The sequence below is a fragment of the Pinus tabuliformis genome, chromosome 9 (genome assembly GCF_031772625.1).
Source record: "Pinus tabuliformis cultivar Carrire ecotype Pingquan chromosome 9, CPIR1, whole genome shotgun sequence".
In the NCBI taxonomy this organism is placed as follows: domain Eukaryota; kingdom Viridiplantae; phylum Streptophyta; class Pinopsida; order Pinales; family Pinaceae; genus Pinus; species Pinus tabuliformis.
Window position 1 is genome coordinate 1549677167 of NC_142307.1, and position 19663 is coordinate 1549696829.

Consider the following 19663-nt stretch of genomic DNA (forward strand, 5'->3'; position numbering starts at 1 on the left):
TTTTTTTTAAACATTGTTTATTTTTTTTGAATTTTCATTGTTTTTTGGCATTTGCCATTGGCATTTGGTTGGGTAACTTGGGTTTAGAAATTGGGATTTTGGAAATAATTAACTTGTAATTTTGTAAATGCTAAATTGTAATTTGTATTATGTAATCCTAAATTCCTATTTCCTAATCCTTATTTTTAATTTTTTCCATAGGTTTGCAAATTCAAAATTCAAAAACAAACATGCCAAGGAAATTGGATCCTTTCTGGGAATATGGTGACCCTAAAACTCCGAATGATAGACAAAACTTGTATTGCAAGTTGTGTGGAAAGGAAATATTCGGGGGGGTGTACAGGTTGAAGTTCCACCTTGCACAAATCCCTGGACATGATGTGGGGCCCTGTCTAAATACAACTGCTGAAATTATCCAAAAAGCCATGAGAGCATTGGGAGAATTAGAGCACACTAGAGAGGCCAAAGAAGAACTCAAAAGGCAACTAAAAAGGTCAGCTGAAGGAAGTGGGCCAAGTGGCACTGGTTCTACTGCAGCGTCAGTCAATCCGGTAGCTGCATCATCATATTTTGTTCCTCGAACCACACCTGGTTCACAACCAACTATTGGTTCAATGCTAAAAAGAACTGAAAAAGAACAAGCTGACAAGTTGATGACAAAATTTCTCCTCTGGAGTGATATTCCTTTCAGCATTATAAGGAATAATCCATTTTTCCAACCTACTGTTGATGCTATTGCCAGTGTTGGCCCGGAGTACAAAATCCCTTCTCTTCATGATTTCAGAGGCCGGCTTCTTCAAGATGAAAAGCGTGACTGCACCCAAAGATTGGAGGATTTTAGGGCATCATGGGCACAAACAGGATGCACTGTTATGTCAGATGGTTGGACTGACCAAAAGGGGAGAACCCTTATAAACTTCTTGGTTAGTTGTCCCAAGGGGACTATGTTTATCAAATCTATTGATGCAACTCATCAAATCAAAGATGCAAGAACTTTATGTGATTTGCTGGATGTGTTTATTTTGGAGGTGGGTGCAGAAAATGTTGTCCAAGTCATAACGGACAATGCTGCAAATTATGTTGCTGCTGGTAGAATGCTTATGGACAGGCATCCTACTTTATTTTGGACACCTTGTGCTGCCCATTGTATTGATTTGATGTTAGAGGACGTAGGGAAAATTCCCTTTGTCAAAGAGGTTGTTGACTCATCAAAAAGCATCACAAAATTTATTTACAACCACACATCTGTGCTTAGCTTGATGAGAAAATGCACCAACAACAAAGAGTTGGTGCGCCCCGCCATTACACGGTTTGCGACGAGTTTCATATCTCTTCAATCCCTCTTGAATTCTATGTGGGATTTGAAGAGAATGTTTCTTTCAGAGGAGTGGCGTGCTTCGCCAATGAGCCGCAAACCAGAAGGAGAAGCCGTGTGCAGACTAGTTTCATACCAGGAAGACTTCTGGGCGGGAGTGCAGGAGGTGTGCGCTGTCACTGAACCTTTGGTAAAGGTTCTTCGGTTGGTTGATGGTGAGAAGCCCGTAATGGGCTATTTGTATGAAGCCATGGACAGGGCCAAAGAAGCCATTCGGTCCTACTATGATGATAAGGGAGATGATGGGTTTCAGAGACAACTCCTTCTATGGGCAGTCATTGATGAGCGATGGAACAACACACTCCATCGTCCCATTCATGCTGCTGGGCTTTTCCTGAACCCTGCATTTTCTTATGCATGTGGGTTTAATTTTGATGTTGAGGTCGTGGAAGGATTATTAACCTGTGTCCAGAAGATGGTGAGATCTCCAGAAGAACGTATGGAGATCTCTAGACAAATTGAGCAATATAAGTTGTCAGGTGGCACATTTGGCTTTGAGATGGTTGTCATTGATAGGACGATTAAAATGCCAGGTATTTTTTAGTTTGTACTTTGTAACTTTGTTTCAAATTTCATTGTCTCTTCAAATTCCATTTTTTTCTTATGTTTATTTAAAATTTTATTTGTAATTTTGTTGTAGACGCATGGTGGAAGATGTATGGTGTCAGAGTACCCCTTTTGCAAAAGCTTGCCGTACGCATCCTCAGCCAAACATGCAGCTCCTCGGGATGTGAGCGCAATTGGAGTGTATTTGAAAAAATACACAACAAGAAGCGCAATAGGTTAACACTTAAACATTTAAAATATTGCAAATTTCCAAATAAATTTTTGAATTCATTAAAGTTTTAAACAATATTTTTTTTATAATATTAATTATTAATTATTATTTCATGAACTTTGTACAGGTTGGAGTCCCATAGACTTAATGACATGGTCTATGTCTACTACAATCTTCGATTGTGGGTGAGACAACTAGAGAAGACACCTGATACGGAAGCCATCTCATTGGATGGGATTGACACCACTGCTGAATGGAGGGTTGAGACCGAGAGGCCTCTCATGGATCCCACTGATGATTGGTTAGTGCAGGATGAGGGGGAGGACGAGGGGGAGCAGGAGGAGCAGGAGGAGCAGGAGCAGGAGCAGGAGCAAGAGGAGGAGCAGGTGGAGGAGGAGGAGCAGGAGGAGGAGGTGACACCGCCTACCCGGGCTACCACTACCACCAGTAGAGGACGTGGTCTCCGTCCACCTCAGCCTCCTGTAGCTGCTACTACTAGTTCTTCAGCTTCTAGAGCACGTCAGACTCCACTGCCATTTCCACCAGCACAGGCACCAGCTTCTACATCTAGAGGGAAACAGAAAGTTGTGCCATTTTCTCGCAAGAGGGGCAGAGGAAATCAATAGGATTAGACTTTCATTTTATTGTATATGACATTATGACATGATGAGATACATTATCATATTTTTTGTTGATATTTTGAGGCTGAGTTGGGACTCAGGACTTACTATTCAGGACATGATTCAATGTTATGTGTGATTTTAGCGCTAGAAATGATATTAAACATCTTATATATTAGTTTTTTTATCATATTTATGTGTCAATGTATTTATTTTATGTTGTAGATGGTTTAGATATTAAAAAAATTGAAAAAAAATGAATATTTTTGTGCCAAACGCTTTTTTCCCGCTATTTTCCGCTTTTTTCCCGCTTTTAACGATTTTTTCCGCTTTTTTCCCGGCGCCGATTAAATCCCGATCGCGCTTTGTGCAACATTGATTATGACAGTCTTCAATCATCAAGAGTGTTGAAGCATATCCTGATGCAGCATTCCTCAAATTGCTAGCAGCTCCAGCAATTCTCGTTGCAGCCCCAAACTCCCTTGACTGTAATGAATGGTCGATCTGAACAATCTCCAAACAGTCCTAAGACAGCAGCCCCAAGGTAACCCTTGCTATGGTGCTATGGCCTGTGGCCTAGCACATAGCAACACTAAAGAATATGTCTTCAAAACATCATCAACGCGGCAACACATGCAATCATCTTAACTGTGTATGAATGCTGATCTATGGAGCAGACTTCAACACATTCCTTCAATGTATTCACCTTAGCAAACAATTCTTATGGCATGCCCATACCAACTTCCTTATCACACAGTTACCTACAGCAAACATGTAATGCTGTGATAAGACATCTCTTTGCTGCGTTATAGGGCTGCCTTTGCTGTGAATGAGAGTCTTTACGTAGCTGTGAATAAGGACTTCATTAACAGTGGATGAGTGCTCCTTTAGGACTGCGGTTAAGGGCTACTTCAGGCAGTGTATAAGGGCCTTCATTTACAGCATATAAAGGCTTCTTCTGGACAGCGTATAAGTGCCTTAAGGACAGCAGATTAGGACCTTTCCTAACTGTGGATTAGGGCCTTCATTTAGATCTCAGTTGGGCCTCCTTCATACAGCGAAGTAGCCTCCCCTTGACTGCGGATTACTGTGTATAGAAGCCTTCCTCTTGTCTGCGGCTAGGGCTCTTTTAGGGCTTCCTCTAACAGTGGATTAAGGTCTCTTTTAGACCTGCGGCTAGGGCACTTTTAGGGCTTCCTTTGACAGCATTGAAGCTCCCTTAGACAGCGTATAGAAAACCTCCCCTTGCTGCATAGAAATGCCTACTCTTGACTGCGTATAAAAGCCTCCTTGACTGTGGCTAGATGTCTTCTTTCTCTGTGGCTATATGTCTCCTCTAGGACAGCACATAGGTTTACTCTATTAGACCTCTCCTTCCACCAAAAACCCAAACGAGTGGAGAGAAATCACAAGAGATGAGTGTGTGTGAAATGACTTGAAGTCCACCTCTATTTATACTGCAACGTTGAGATTGAGTTCGGGTAATTTGGTTGCTGGCCGACCTTGACAAATTGTCAAGTAACACAAATATATTCTTATCTCCATGAATACATGTTGGAATCGGATGATCTTTAGATCAATCCTACACCTCTCGATGAAAGGAATCCAAGAGAAATATCAGTTGCCATAAATAAGAAGACCCACATGGAGTTTGGCCCTAGTTGCCAATTTTAACATATGAAGACAGGTTGGACTGGGGTGGAAGTTTCAGTCCACGAAAGGAGAGGATTTCTATTAGTCTCAAGTCGAATGGCTTGTGGGAGTTTGCAAGCACAAAAATCCAAGTTCCTACAAATGCCACACAAGCAGTTGAGCACGGGTTGAAGGATGTGAGAGCTAGGGGCATTAATGTGAAGGATCACATGATCCCTCACATAACAGAAAAGGATTCAACACATAAGATGTGGACATCCTTGACCAGCCTATACCAAACTAGTAACCAGATCAGGAAGATGGTGCTAAGGGAGAAGCTAAACACCATTCACATGAACAATCTGAGACTATGACTTCTTATCTCACCAGGATTCAGTAGGTTCATGATGAACTCTCAGCTTTGGGGAAAGCCGTGGATCATTCATAGCTTGTAAAAGTAGATTTGAAGGGTTGTGCCAAGCAATGGACCACTTTTGTGGAGGGGATCCTTGTTAGGCAACATCTTCCAGATTGGAACCAATTGTAGGATGACTTTACCCAAAAGGAGATCTAGGAAAGTTCGATGATTGGAGGGCAGTGCAAGGGTGAAGATGAGAAGAACCTCGCTCTTGCTAGGCATGTGAAGAAGGGAAAGGGAAAATCCAAGCAGAACCAGGGTGGACAAGCACCTTCACAAGGCAAAAAGGACATGAGCAAAGTTAAATGGTTTACATGTCACAAGCTTGGTCATTATGCCAGATAGTGTCCCAACAAAAAGAAAGGCAAAGCGTAAACTTCTATAACAGTGGCAGTGCAGATGGATGAGCTTTCCAAAAACTTGAAAAGGAGTTTGCTTTGGTCTCTTGTTTTTCTAGCACAATCACTTGTGGTGTGTGGTTTGTGGACAGTAGAGCTTCTCGTCATATGATGAGATCTTCAGACCTCTTCACCACCTTTGCCAAGGAGCATCGATATCTCCATGTAGAGCTTGGAGATAATGCAAGATATGCAGCAGAGGGTGTTGGCAACATATAGTTCCAGCCGAACTCAGGGAGTTCTATGGAAGTTAAGGAGGTGTTAGATGTACCTTGGTTGGAAATGAACTTGCTCTCCATATCAGCCATGGTGGACAGGGGACTTGAGGTCAACTTCATGGGAGATGAAGTTTCTATGAAGCTTAGATGAGCAAATCCCAACGTGAGGCATGTGATAGGGATCAAGGAGAGCATCCTCTATTTGTTAAGAGGACAGTCTGTGAAAGCCCTAGTGCATTACAGTGAAGGCCAGAGTGAGCTTTGGCATAAGAGGATGGGACATCTTCACTATAGGGCTTTACCACTATTGCGGCAAATGGTCACTGGTTTTCCAGAGATTAGGGTGGAACAGGAGGGTTAGGCAGCCTCTCCTCACAATGAGATCAAGTACAAGGGAGTAATGGACTTGGTGCATTCAGATGTATGTGATCATGTGTCAGTTGAGTCAATCACAGGGTTCAATTACATTGTAACCTTCATAGATGCCTATTCCAAGAGGGCATGTATCTACTTCTTGAATACCAAGGATGAGATCATTGATCGATTCCAAGAGTTCAAAGCTCTTGTGGAGAACCAGACTAGGAAGAATATCAAGGTGTTGAGATCAGATAATGAGGGTGAGTATACCTCCAACAAGTTCAAGGATTTCTACAGACAGGCAAGAATCAAGAGAGAACTCACAATGCCTTACAACCCTCTGAAAAACAAGGTTGCGCTAAGGAAGAACACGACTATAGTTGGAGTAGAGAAGGCAATGATCCATGATCAAGAATTGCCTATGTTCTTGTGGGTGAAGGCTTATAATACAACAGCATACCCCCATAACAGGATTCCTCACATGGCAATGGAGGGCAAGACTCCTAAGGAGGATTTTACAAGAGTGAGATTGGAGGTGAGCCACCTTCATATATTTGGTAGTCCAATTTATGTCCATATTCCGTCTAAAAAGAGGACAAAGCTAGAGCCCTCTTCTGAAAGAGGGATCTTTGTGGGTTACAATGAGGTCTCAAAGGCTTGTAGGGTCTGCATTCGAGCATGTTAAGATCAATGCTAGAAGGATTTAGGGTTTGATTCCTCTTTCTTAATAATTACTTGTGAATTATGTTGGCTTCTTTTACTTTTTAATTAGTTTATCTTTCATCAAGCAATTACCAAATTATGTGTATGAAGATCACAAGAATGAGAGACAAGATGTAGGCGCTCAGCCAGGGCAAAACCCCTATAACGGGAAAACCCAATCAGTAGCTTTGGATCAAGATGAGACATTGTAGGGTTCAATTATGTTGTGACCTTCATAGATGACTATTCCAAGAGGGCATGGATCTACTTCCTGAAGACCAAGGATAAGGTCATTGGTCGATTCCAAGAGTTTAAAGCTCTTGTGGAGAACCAGACGAGGAAGAAGATCAAGGTGGTGAGATCAGATAATGAGGGTGAGTATACCTCCAACAAGTTCAAGGGTTTCTGCAGACATGCAAGAATCAAGAGAAAACTCACAGTGCCTTACAACCCTCAGCAAAATGGGGTTGCACTGAAGAAGAACACGACCATAGTTGGAGTAGCGAAGGCAATGATCCATGATTAGGACTTGCCTATGTTCTTGTGCAGGAAGGCCTATAATACAACAGCATACCCACATAACAGGAGTCCTCACAGGGCAATGGAGGACAAGACTCCTAAGGAGGCTTTACAAGAGTGAGACTGGTGGTGAGCCACCTTCATATATTTGGTAGTCCAATTTATGTCCATATTCCATCTAAGAAGAGGACAAATCTAGATCCCTCTTCTGAGACAGGGATCTTTGAGGGTTACAATAAGTTTTCAAAGGCTTGTAGAGCCTGCATTCCAACATGTTGAGAAATCAATGCTAGTAGGATTTAGGGTTTGATTCCTCTTTCTTGATAATTACTTGTGAATTATGTTGGCTTCTTTTACTTCTTAATTAGTTTATCTTTCATCAAGAAATTACCAAATTATATGTGTATGAAGATCACAAGAACAAGAGACACAAGATGTAGGCGCTCAGCCAAGGCAAAACCCCTATAAGGGGAAAACCCAGTCACAAACTCTTCCTTCAGTAGATTCAGATCAAGATGAGACACTTCCAGACTTCTTATACCTAGACAAAGACCTCCCCCAACCACCAAGTCAGCCCTTCCATGCAACAAATGGTCTTGACAAAATACTCCAAGTGACAACTTTCCAGCAGCAACTTCAATCCAGAATTTTGGCCCCCCAGCAGCAGAACTTCAACCCCCAGCTTTAGAATTTCGGACCTGCAGTAGACAAATTTTCGGCCCCAGCAACTGCCCAGAAAACTTCGCATGTGTGAGAGAAAGATAGCCCAAAACTTGATTTAGGTCTTCCCAACAAACTTTGTCCTTCTCTAGCTTCTTCGCTCTCTTTTTTTGCTTCTCTTTCTTGTAGATCGAACTTGTTGAGTGAGTGAGTGAAATAGGTCGAATTGCCTCTCCTTATATAGCCTTTCTGCTAGGTCAAATTGCCCTCATGTAGGCCAACTTCTTAGGGACAGAGCCGACTTTGTGTGTTAGTGACAAATTACCTTTTTGACTGAAAAATAATTCATTTTACATGATACAAAAGCCCAAGAAGGGTCTAATAAAAATGACAATGACTCTAATGACTCAAGACAAAACCTAGAAGCCTTCAATGGGGGCTTTGACCTAGAAAACATTGACCTAAGCATGAAACCCATGCTTTACTAAGTCATTTTCTTTAATAATAAATTTTCTTTTTGACAAGTACAATTATGAAAACCGAAGCTAGTTACATTCTTCAACACAGCACAGAGGAGAGTCATCATCAGCAAGGATGTCAAATTTGAGGAGGGCAGGAGCTTTAGGGAGTCGCATGATACTGAGCCAGTGGGGGCAGAAGAACAAGAGCAAGAGGCTCCAAAGGTTGAGGGACCAACAACACCAACAGTAGGGGACACAACCTTTAACATAGGAGGAGGAGCGACATGTTCCTTCTAGCTCTGCCAAGAGGAGGCCGAGATGGGCTGAGTAAACTTTGAGAGATGCAGAGGAGCATGTGGAGGCTCCTAACAAAATGTTTGGGCAGAGTAGACCATTAGCTAGATTTTCCAGCTACATGGCCTTGATGAGCAACATCAATGATTCCAAGCGTTCTACTTTTGAGGAGGCAGTAGATTAGCAAGTTTGGATTCATGGTAATGTCGACAATTATAAAACGAGCTTCATGGTGAGAGGATTCTCCTAAAAGGAGCAAGTAAACTATCAACCTGTCGCCAAATATGCATCTATCAAGGCAGTCATATCTATTTCTTCAAAGATGGGGTGGAGGATACATCAAATGGATGTGAAGACTTCCTTCCTCAATGAGGTGATTGAGGAAGAGATGTATGTTGAGCAGCCTCAAGGATTTGATGTCCATGGGAGGGAGTCCCATGTATGCAAAATGAAGAAGGCCCCTTATGTACTTTAGCACGCAACGCACACATGGTACTCTAAAATTGATGGGTGCCTTTTTGGATTGGGCTTCACCAATAATGAGGCAAACTCAAACTTGTACTATGTACTTGTTGAGGGTGAGCTGCTCATCTTAGTCCTCTTATGTTGACGATCTCTTCTTGATGAGATCGGAGAGGCTCATTGGGATGTGCAAGGGGGGACCTTGCTTCGGAGTTCGAGATGAAGGATATTGGGCTCATGCACTACTTTTTGGGATTAGAGATGTGGCAACAACTAGGAGAGATTTTCCTTGGGCAAGGCAAGTATGTAGTTGAGATTCTGACCAAATTCAAGATGGAGGATTGCAAGCTCATGCCAACACTCATGATCACCAACCTTAGGGAAATTGATGCTTCCAAGAGTGAATTGGTGCATCCCACTTTGTACAGGGAGTTCATTGTGTCCTTCATGCATCTAGTCAATACCAGGGTACATCTATCCTTTGCAATGAACACAGTCAGCCATTTTATGGTGGAGTCAAGGAAGGTTCATTGGGTGGCAACAAAGTATGTCTTGAGGTACCTTTGTGGTATAGGAAATTTTGGACTAAGGTATGTCAAAGTTGGTGGAGTACAGCTGCAAGGGTATACAAATTCTGATTGGGTAGGGAGTACAGTAGATAGGAAATCTACTTGTGGGTGTTGTTTCAGCTTGGATTTAGTAGTAATCTCGTAGTTCAATAAGAAGCAGCATTCAGTGGCACTTGGCTCAACAGACGCAACAAGTCTAACAAGTTTTGAGGCCATCTGAATTCACAAGATGCTCACAAGTTTATTTGATCTCAAGATGGGACCTGTCATGATATAATGTGATAACCACAGTTGCATCAAACTTTCGAGAATGCAATGTTTCATGATAAGTCCAAGCACATAGAGATTAGGTATCACTTCATCAGAGACATGGTCCAGAGAGGTGTTGTGAGATTGCAGTACATACCTACAAGGGAGTGGATTGCAGATATTCTCAACAAGCCTTTAGTGAGGGGGGAGTTCGTGTTATACAGGGACAAGTTAGGGGGTGGTGGAGAATCCCTTCCTGGCTAGGAGCGAGTGTTGACTTTTGTAGTTGTAGAAAGTCTTCCTCTATCTTTGTTTCCTAGCATGGAGACGACTTTGATTTGCCTCTTTAGGTGTTTGCATACAAGGTGTAAGTGATTTTTTATTTCTTTCCTAAGTTTAACTTAGGAACAGTTCAATAATTAATCATTGCGAATTGTTAGACATGTTGCCTAATCCTCACCTTTGGGTTACGTGGAAGAAATCTTTAATCCACTAAGTGTGGCCTTGGGGGCAAGTCTCAAGTTGAGTTGTTGGCACTCAAATCTCAACTCCTCCGTCTAGGCTAACTCCTAGCAAAGCCAAGGGGTTAGTCCCTAAAACAACTAAAGTTGATTAAGCTATAATAAACAAAGAAAAGATTTTAGGAGTTAAACTAAAAGTATATTCATCAATAGCATACGATTTACAACATGCAACTTTGAAGCATATAAATACAATTCATAAACAAATGATATAACAACAACAATCACATAAATGAAATACTCGTAAGACAAAGATATAACAATATAGACCCGTGCCAATTAAAGAATGTTTGTGTCACTTGAAAATAAATCTGGCAAATGTGATCGTGGCCCAAATGAAATATGTTGCAATGAAATGTTGTGGAAAGTGTTCTTGGTAAATTTTATCAGATTAATTTTACTTTGGAATTATTAGTGAATGTGAAGTGATGGATATGTGGTGATATGTGTGATTGGCATTGAAAATAAATCTAATCTAATGTGTGTTTCTTCTTCCCCCCTTATCCATTGATTGGGTTTGAGAAAGTCGCAAGGAAATCCAATAGGAAGAAGCTTCACTTCAGTGAGTACTCCTTTGATTTCACAAGCAACCAATTGCAAGGAGATCCATCAAGAGGAGAAACTAGCCCACACCTTTGATTTCGCAAGTCAACCTTTTCTTTCCCCGAATCTGACGATAAATGGTAAAAGCAGTTTTCCCAAAGTAAACTAATGCAACCAACAAGTACTCTTTGATCATGCATGAGGATCAAGCTAAGCTTGCAACAGCATAGAGCATATCAAAACTTGAAGGGGATCGTTACTTTTGCAAAAATGAAATATGATATAAAGCAAAATTGAAAGCTAGTAATTTAGTCTATTAAAATGAAATTAAACTACTCTAAATGTTTGCGGTGCAAGGTTAATTTTAAGCGCGAATTCAGAGGTCTTGTTTTAGCGGCGTTTGGATATGAGTCCCTGATGGAGGGCTGTGGTGGGGCTTGTCCCCTCACTAGTGCCGCCAAGGGGGTCTAGGGGGTAGCAGCAATTCTTTGGAGCCCCACCCTAGCGGGGGTTTGGGGGCAGCACCCCCAAAAGCAAAAAATTAGAGCAAATTTGTCTAGTAAGATATTATAATTTCATAGTAAATCTGGGCCATTCATTAGGCGAAAGATCTGACCGTAGAAGTTATGTCAATTTCGGGTTTTTTGCCCTAGAGGGAATGAGGTGAGAGTATTTTTATAACTTGCGAGTCATCTAGAAACATCCACAAATTAATTTAATCGCCAAATAAAAAAATTACAAGAACAAAAAAAAAAAAAACGAAAATAATAACACTTTTTTCCTGCCAGAAACGCAGCCGTGCAGGCCGCATTTCACAGCGGCCTGAAATGCGTTTCAGGCCCGTACCATACACATTTCAGCATTTCGTCCCAGTTTCCGGGAGGAAACGACCCCCTAGCCCATATTTTCTGCAACATAGGGTAAAAACAATTATTGGTTGAGTGCTTGAGCAAGAGATTTGAACACGAGGTTGGCTCAACTTGATTGAGGAGAGAGGACATTACTGAGGAATTTTCAAGGCCGAGTTGGAGAGAGAGGAAGGTTGAGACAGCAAGCAGGAGGCTGATTTGTTGGCAGCGGCTCACTAGTGTTGGGCTGAGAGGAGGCCGCATCTCACACATCAGAAGCAGAGGGGAGGCCACACCTCACACATGCGGCTGAGACAGGCCGTAAAGCAGCACAGGGGCTGAATTTGATCAGCGAGCCAAATCCTTCAGCAGCAGGCCGAGCTTTCCCTGAGTGGATTTTCCCTGGGAACTGTGTCATAGGTTTCCCAAACAGCTAATAATTTCTGTGTGTCTTTCTCTATAGGTCTTACCCAATATTTTCCACATTTAATAAAAGTGAAGGAAAAGTGTTGTGGGTAAATTTTTCTGCTGTTGCATGTCATTGATTTCTCATTTTTATTCCATCGCAAATTAATTTACTGGGTTAGAATATCAATGTATTTATTTTACAGCAATTTCGGAATTATTTGCAAGAAATATTTTGAGTTTTGCATTAATTGCTGAGATAAAATAGATCAGGGCTGATATTACAAACCTAACAGCAGCATGCCATGGCTCTTGGTTAATCTCGTTTTGTTCATCCCTTTACAGCTGGAACTGGTAGTGTAGAGACTTTGTTTCTGGCAGGTAGGTAGGATCCAGAAAACCTGGGAGAATAAAGTGCGTTGCTGAAACAAAGCAGTCTACCATTGACAGTGTTATGATGATTGTCAGCATCTTCCAGGATTAATGAACCTGCTATGAATTGGGAAACAGTCTATGACTCTTTAGCTGGGCCATCTTGCGTACTTACTGGTTAATGTCAAAATATGGAACAATTTGAGGCTCCTCCTATCATAATAAAAAGAAATGAAGGACAGGTTGGTGAAGAACAGGGAAGATTGCAATAGTCTATGGTCCAGTTGCATGTTGGAAATATGCCCCTGCTACCAACAGAATGGAACTCACAGAAAGGAACAGACTAAGCAGCATCAGACTAAATAAGAGCAAGAGGAAGAAATCATGATTGTCAAAAACCCCTTGTTGGTTGTCAATTAGATGCAGGAAGATCATATATCTGATTTGATAAGTTTGGCAGGTGGATGTTCCTGTATTGTATTTACTATTTTGTCCTTAACATATTGTTATGGCATGCGTTGATGGATGCTGGTTTTGTTGTATGTGAATATGCCGATGATGGGGCTACTCAATTATTAATGATTGTATATTTTTTAGTTATTGCAATTTGCAGCTGCCTCTTTTATGGTGCTTCACTTTGGCTCCAGCTTGTAAGCCAAATACCAGGTTCTCCTTTTGTCAGTATATTTCAGAATCTTTTAGAAACTAACAACAAGAACAAAAAAGATACAAGAAACCTGACTATAGATGTTATTAATTAAATATTAGTTTATAGCTAAGTTACCAGAAACGCCTGAAGAATTTGCCAGAAACGCAAATCCCCATTCCCGATATGGAAACGGATACGATCCTTGTCTGAAACGCCATAAAAACGTTATTGTACCGTTTCAAAAAATTGGAAACTTCAGATTTGGAATTGGATACATTTCCAAGGGTTTTAAATTTTTTTGGATACGTTTCCAGAAATCCGGAAACGGATCCACGAATATAGTGATCGGAATCCACCCTTAAAATATTAAAAAGCATGAAAATTTGTATAGCCATAAATAAATCATAAAAATGAAGAAACCAGATTTGCAAATAAACTCACTATAAACACAGTCTCATAATGTCTCTTCTAAATCTTTAGAAACAACAGCACTCCATATATTTGTCAAGGATTCTTACTAAGAAAAAGATAGATGTTCAAAAATGCAAACAAAAGGATTTGATGAATGTCTTTGTAAAGAGATTTATTTGAGCGATTAATTTTCAGTTTGGCTAAGGTTTTGTTAATTGTCATTGATTTTGCTCTTGATTTCATAAATCCTTCCCATATAACAAATCTTCTCTAGCCAATATTTTGTCTACATATAGTCTAAGTTAAGAGACCAAGCTGATGTTGAGAAGATTGAAATGTTCAAATAGGTCTTGACAGAATATCCCAATGATCCCATGGGCCTTTTAATTGCCATGTAAGGAAGATAGATATCATCTGCCATGCATGACACGTTCTTTGAAGGAGTTGGACCTGAAAGCACAAAGGCTGTAGCATTTCTGATTACATTACTAATGATGCTGATAATATGTTGAATGTTATAATAATCACTAATGATGATGGCAATGTTTATGCTGCATTGATGATGATGATTTGTTTATGTTGAATTCATGACGATGATTATGCATTTTTAGATATAGATTCTAGATTCTAAAAGATGAACGGTATATATATATATATATATATATATATATATATATATATATATATATATATTGTTTCCTTGCCGTATTGTATGTGTATTGTTTGAAAAATTGCTGTATCCATTTCAAACCCCGTAACCATATCCATTTCAGTACAACTTGTGTTTATAGCACAGTCCCCCACCCCCGCAACAAAATCTCATTAAACAAACATCTTCAATTATTAAAAAGAGGGCCAACCCTAACCATGCCTCTAGAACTACACAGATCGTACTATGCTCTTGATCCCAAACAAGCCACCTGATAGTCTAATACAAATTTACACCTAATATTCTAAATAATATCGTGATTGATCATTCTAAAAAGCAAGTCATATCTAATCACAATTTTTTTCTTTTGGCACTTTGGAGTTGCCTTGGCACTATCCCACTACTATTATAACATATTTTCTAGCTCAATTGACCTATTTTTGGTCACTCACGGACATTAATAAAAATTATTTAATCCATCTGTACTTAGTACTTACCAATTCCACCATTGGAACTGGACAGAAGGAAAATTTTGACTGTTACATCAAGACCACTCTAATTAATGAGAACCTATTTTTGAACCAATGGCAGAGTAGACAGGTTGACTATGGTCTCAGTAGCTTGCACCATCAAGCCATGGAAATCAATGGATCTTAGGCAATCTAATTACCTAAAGTTGATGCAGGTTGAAGCCAAAATATTCATAGATGACACTAATTAAATGCCTGGAGGTCAAATTCCAAGGCAGCGAGAAATTTTCTAGGACACAGCAAAACGCATTCAAATGTTTGGAGAAGAATTGATTTGGTGATATGAAGTATAGCCTCATTAGAGAAATTCTATGACCAGTCAGTACCTGACTCACAGAACAATGGCCTTGCCAACTGCAAAATTCTTTGAGAGAATTACTGAGGATAGATAAGCACCACTTCTGCTTGTTGCCATGGCATACACCCAGTGCAGAGTAACTGATTTTTGAAGTGTGACTACCTCTCAAGACAGGTCGGGCAAGATGGTAATCTATCTCTGGGAAGCTTTGTGAGGAAGGGCAGGGGATGTAGGGTAGCTGTCCTCAAGCTAAAGCCCTGGAGTTTGGTGTTTGAAATTTCAGGAGTCAAAACTAATATGCCCTTCTTTATTGGATTTTAGGTTGTTAGCTGTGCAGAAAATAAAGTAATTTGTAATTTTAATCTTTCAATCATTCAGATCTAGCAGCCTGGCAACGCCTGCTTCAGTTCCAGTTTGTCATTTTGATTGATGAAAATTTCATTCACAGAAATATTTTAAGGACTCCCCATATGCTACTAACATCTTGATGGAAGTTATTACACTTTCTTCCAGAAGCTTTTAAATTTGAACTGTCCATTGATGGCCAGACACACCAGATTTGGTCTTCTGCAAACAGTGAACTCAATACATGGATGAACAATATAGCTATTCCATCTAGTGAATTGAATAGCACGTTTAAATGAGTAGCTTTAAATTTAGCAAGAACCCAGAATTAATATGTAAAAACATGTTGAATACAAATTAACAGCAAAATATTCAATTGACCAACTAAAAATTTAACGATCCATAAAGGATTTTGCCCAATAGATAGTGAAAGAAAGACACTGAACGGTGTGCATATCACCTAGCATTCAATGAGTAACTGTGATTTCCAAATCACAGACAATTAAAATGGTACTGTCTGTTTAGTATTTTCTGTCACCAAACAGGAATAAAAAAACCTGAAAACGTCATCAATGAATGGAATAATAAATAGCCAATACCTCCATTAAATGGCTGCCAATTGGATCCATCATAAGGTCTAAGACGTTCTGTACTGTAGCATCCTCTAACACCTTGCCTTCTTTCATAACATTGCTTTCAGAACAACCCAAAAGGACAGTTATCACCCTTACCACAGCTTCTTTGTCTCCCACTAGTAATTTCAAAATGGTCTGCAGAATGTATATGATACACAGAAAATCATCAATTCATATATTAACTCACAAAATAAAACGAAGTGAAATGCTATTGAACTCCACTAATAGCCACAAACTGTTAAGGGGAATGTGAATGTAATGCACACAAAACCAAAGAGGAAGGAGTGATTCAAGCATCTCCATTATCAAATGAAAGAGAATGAAAGAAAAACATGTGTCAACTAAGTGCTCCCTAAAGTTGGTGCACAAAATCATAACCCAAGAAAACCTCAAGAAGGCCTAGTGGTTCTAGCATCTGAGTTAGTCATTAATACATAGAATTTCTTCAAGTATCTCTAAAATACAATGAGACAACATAAAAGAAAGGAATTTATGAGGCATTGATTTACTCCCCAAGATAATCAATGAGAAAAGGGACAAGTTCATAATGTCTAAAAGACAAATATCTAACAATAAAAATGAATGATAAAAGGAATGATTTGCGGTCTGTTGTTGCTGCCTTGCACACACACCTAAGTTAGTGAGAAAAAACCCTTAACCCCAAAAGGTGTGGTTGGTAGCAATACTAAGAGATGGGGCTGTCAGCTATTCTCAGATCTCTCCTTTTAAGCTCTCTCCTAGGTAAGCTAGGGGGGGTGGCCCCTAATGAAAAGCTAGATAAAAAGATGTGAGGTTTTTAAGAGATGTTATGGTCAATTGGATTACTTTGAGATTATGAGCAAGTTTATACAAGTAAGATAAGCAATACAAGATATGAATGAAAGATATTCTTAATAACCATCAACACATAATTCAAAGATGAACATGTAAAACCAGTGCCTTCAAGATTGCTTCAAAACAAATAACACTTGCTCAAAACTAAAATATTTCAAAATGAAACACCAAGTAATCTTGCAAAACAAATGAATGTTAGAAGAGATGATATCAATTTGCAAGATATAAAATTGCTCTTAAAGAAATGCTTTTAAGCCAAAATACAATCATTCATGATTCTAAAAGCATGTAAAGTAGCAATGTAAAATAACTTGCAATATGAGATGAAATAAACTAAAGCTTTACTTGCAAAATGAAAGATATGGTACTTGCCCAAAGGAAATAATTCAATAGATGTTCATCATAACAAGTACATAATATAAATTGCAAGTAAAATACTTTGAAAGTAAAGTGAGTTAAAATGATATGCACCTAGCTAAGGTTAGATGCAATTATCTTGGTAAGTTTTAGACTAAATGCCTATTCTAAGTGAGAGATCTCCTTCTCAAACTCTTGCCAAAGGGTAAAAATTGGGGTGACTGTAAAGAAGAGGGGCTGAGGACTCACTAGTAGTCGTTAACAATACCCTTCCCCTCAGCCTTACGAGCCATGTGTGTCTTCATTCCTACAAGGGGACAAGCCACCTTCATAACTGCAAGGTCACACACATTTACCTTGCTTTGTACCAATTGTAAGAATTATCCAAGATAGTCTTTGTCCTATGATGTCTATCGACCAAGCTCATGCTTGGGGTAAATTGAAATAGATATGCAATGATCTGATAGTGAGATCTTAGACAATTATTAAGGTATTACAGACTCATGTGCATGGATATGCCTATGTTACTTTATGCAATGGATCAATAAGATTGTGAAATACATAGACAATGAAGCAGTTAAAAAACATAATAGACAACACACATAAACACAACAAGTTTAATAAGGAGTTCACCCAACACTCCTGGGCTACATCTCCTGGTCCAGCCTTCAGTGGTGACCTCTCTATTATGTCTTCAAAAACAAAGTTTTACAAAAGTATGAGCTCAATTTGAGTCTCAACACACAACAGATACAACAGCAAGAGTTTTGCTTGAACCCCTCAAGCCTCTCTGAGTACACAGACTCTCTCTATCACTCTCTGTCTCTATCTTTGCTCTGTCTCAGCACTGTCTGCCTCTGTTTGCTCTTTGTCTGTGGCTTTACATCCAATCGGCGTTGTCTGTTCATTTCTTCTTTTCAAGCTCTCTGGCTTCCCAACCTCTGTCCGCTCAGATCCCCCTCTAAGCGTTGGCAATCATTGCTAAACGCTTTCAGGGATGGTGGCCGCCTGTTCTGTAACGGAATGGGTCATCGAGCCTTTGAAATCCCCAGAAACAGCGTTCTCTGTTTACACAGAGAAATACACTAAAAACTGTGAAAATTCGCCAATCTGTCGTTTATCAGATTCGAAACACTATAGATTCCGCCTTATAACTCCTATCGGGTCCGCTTGTATGTCGACATCGCATCTTCACCGTTGATCTGGGAGATCCAGATCCAACGGCTGTGGTTCATTTCGGGCAGCTCTTTCGTACAGGGGTTAACCGCCCAATAAGGGTGGTTTTCTCTCTCCTTAGCTTGGACACGTGACAGCCAATGTATGGGATTGGGCGGAACCCGGCCCAAACCACTTACCGCCTTTGGCCCGCCCGAAACCCCACTTGTATCGTGATTTCCCTTTTATATTTAAAATACATTAAAATATGAAATCACGCTCATATCGGACTTGAAATGTTATAATATTGCATCTATAAGTTCCATCGAGTCCGTAATAATCCATTCATTTGGCGGAAATGCAAAATACAAAGGAAATTGCCGCTTTCCGGATTTCAAATTATATAGAATATCGTATATAACTCCACCGGGTCCGGTTGTCGCAAGCCATATGTATATCGGCCCGCTCCATTGTAATGTGCCGACACGATATTGCGATGCGATTGATCGCAATCGCATATCGCACATACCCCGGGCCGTTGTAAGCGCTCCTTTGTATTTGCCGATAGCGATACTGCGATGCAACTTGGGCCATCGATCTACGCGCTTGATCGACGGTCCTCGTTGACTCCGCTGATCGCTATCGCAAGTTCCATATGGTGTGCTCTGATATCCTCCGCCTGCCACCGCCGATTGCGATTTGCCGATCGGATCTGGACCGTTGATCGGCCAAATCCGACGGCTCTGATACAAAGTTGTTTTAAGCCTCCGATAACTCTGTTTTCACTGCTTTCTCCATGTTTTTGCCTCCCGATAGTGTAATCCAACTTTTTAACAGGTTCTTCTTTTGCGATAGTTTTGAATGTTTGAAGACTTAGAGGGTTTTCTAGGATCCATTTGGATCACGCCTTCCCACTGAAAAGGCTTTTGGACCACCAAAAGTTGGTTTTTAAGCATCAATCAAGTGAGGATATAGCTTCCTCACTTGTCCAATCTCTATCCATCTTGCACTGCTTGGTTTTGAACCTTTGAGTCTGATTCTGAGGTACTCAACATCCCCTCTGCGCGTAGTTCTCACCTTCCTGTCTAGAACTGTATCTTCCTGCAACTCATTGAGATATTCAGGCAACAGATCATCAATAGGAGGCAATTGACTTTGCCCTTCGGGATCTTCAATCAATGAAGGTTCAAATAGTCTTAAGTTCTCTGCATTAACTACTGAATAGATGTGCATGTAAGCTGGCAAATCAAGGCAAAAGTGTTCTCACCAATTTTCTCAAGTATCTTGAAAGACCCATACCTTATTGGCTTCAGCTTCTTACCTTCACCTTGCATTCTGTCTTTGCTGATGTACAGCCAGACTTGATCACCAACTTGGAAGCTATGCTCAATCCGATGCT

The 19663-nt window shown here is 40.2% G+C and overlaps 2 protein-coding genes across 2 annotated transcripts in view; one reads left to right on the top strand and one right to left on the bottom strand.

The window, feature by feature from the left end:
* The window catches only part of LOC149154508 (pumilio homolog 23-like), a 261613-nt gene that overhangs the window by 219825 nt on the left and 22125 nt on the right, over nt 1-19663 (bottom strand). Inside the window, exon 4 of the mRNA XM_089439529.1 lies at nt 15883-16053. Within this exon, the coding sequence (XP_089295655.1) occupies nt 15883-16053 (171 nt within the window). The remainder of the gene's footprint in view (nt 1-15882; nt 16054-19663) is intronic.
* On the top strand, nt 1940-2932 carry LOC149154509 (uncharacterized). Its single transcript, XM_089439530.1, has 2 exons — nt 1940-2157; nt 2281-2932. The coding sequence occupies exons 1-2, from the start codon at nt 2030-2032 to the stop codon at nt 2777-2779; spliced, it is 627 nt and encodes a 208-aa protein (XP_089295656.1). The 5' UTR covers nt 1940-2029; the 3' UTR covers nt 2780-2932.

Bases quoted from the DNA above. Each gene is read 5' to 3' on its own strand.
- LOC149154509 (XM_089439530.1), top strand. From the start codon at position 2,030: ATGTATGGTGTCAGAGTACCCCTTTTGCAAAAGCTTGCCGTACGCATC. The intron at 2,158-2,280 runs GTTAACACTTAA...AACTTTGTACAG, and splicing joins CACAACAAGAAGCGCAATAG to GTTGGAGTCCCATAGACTTA.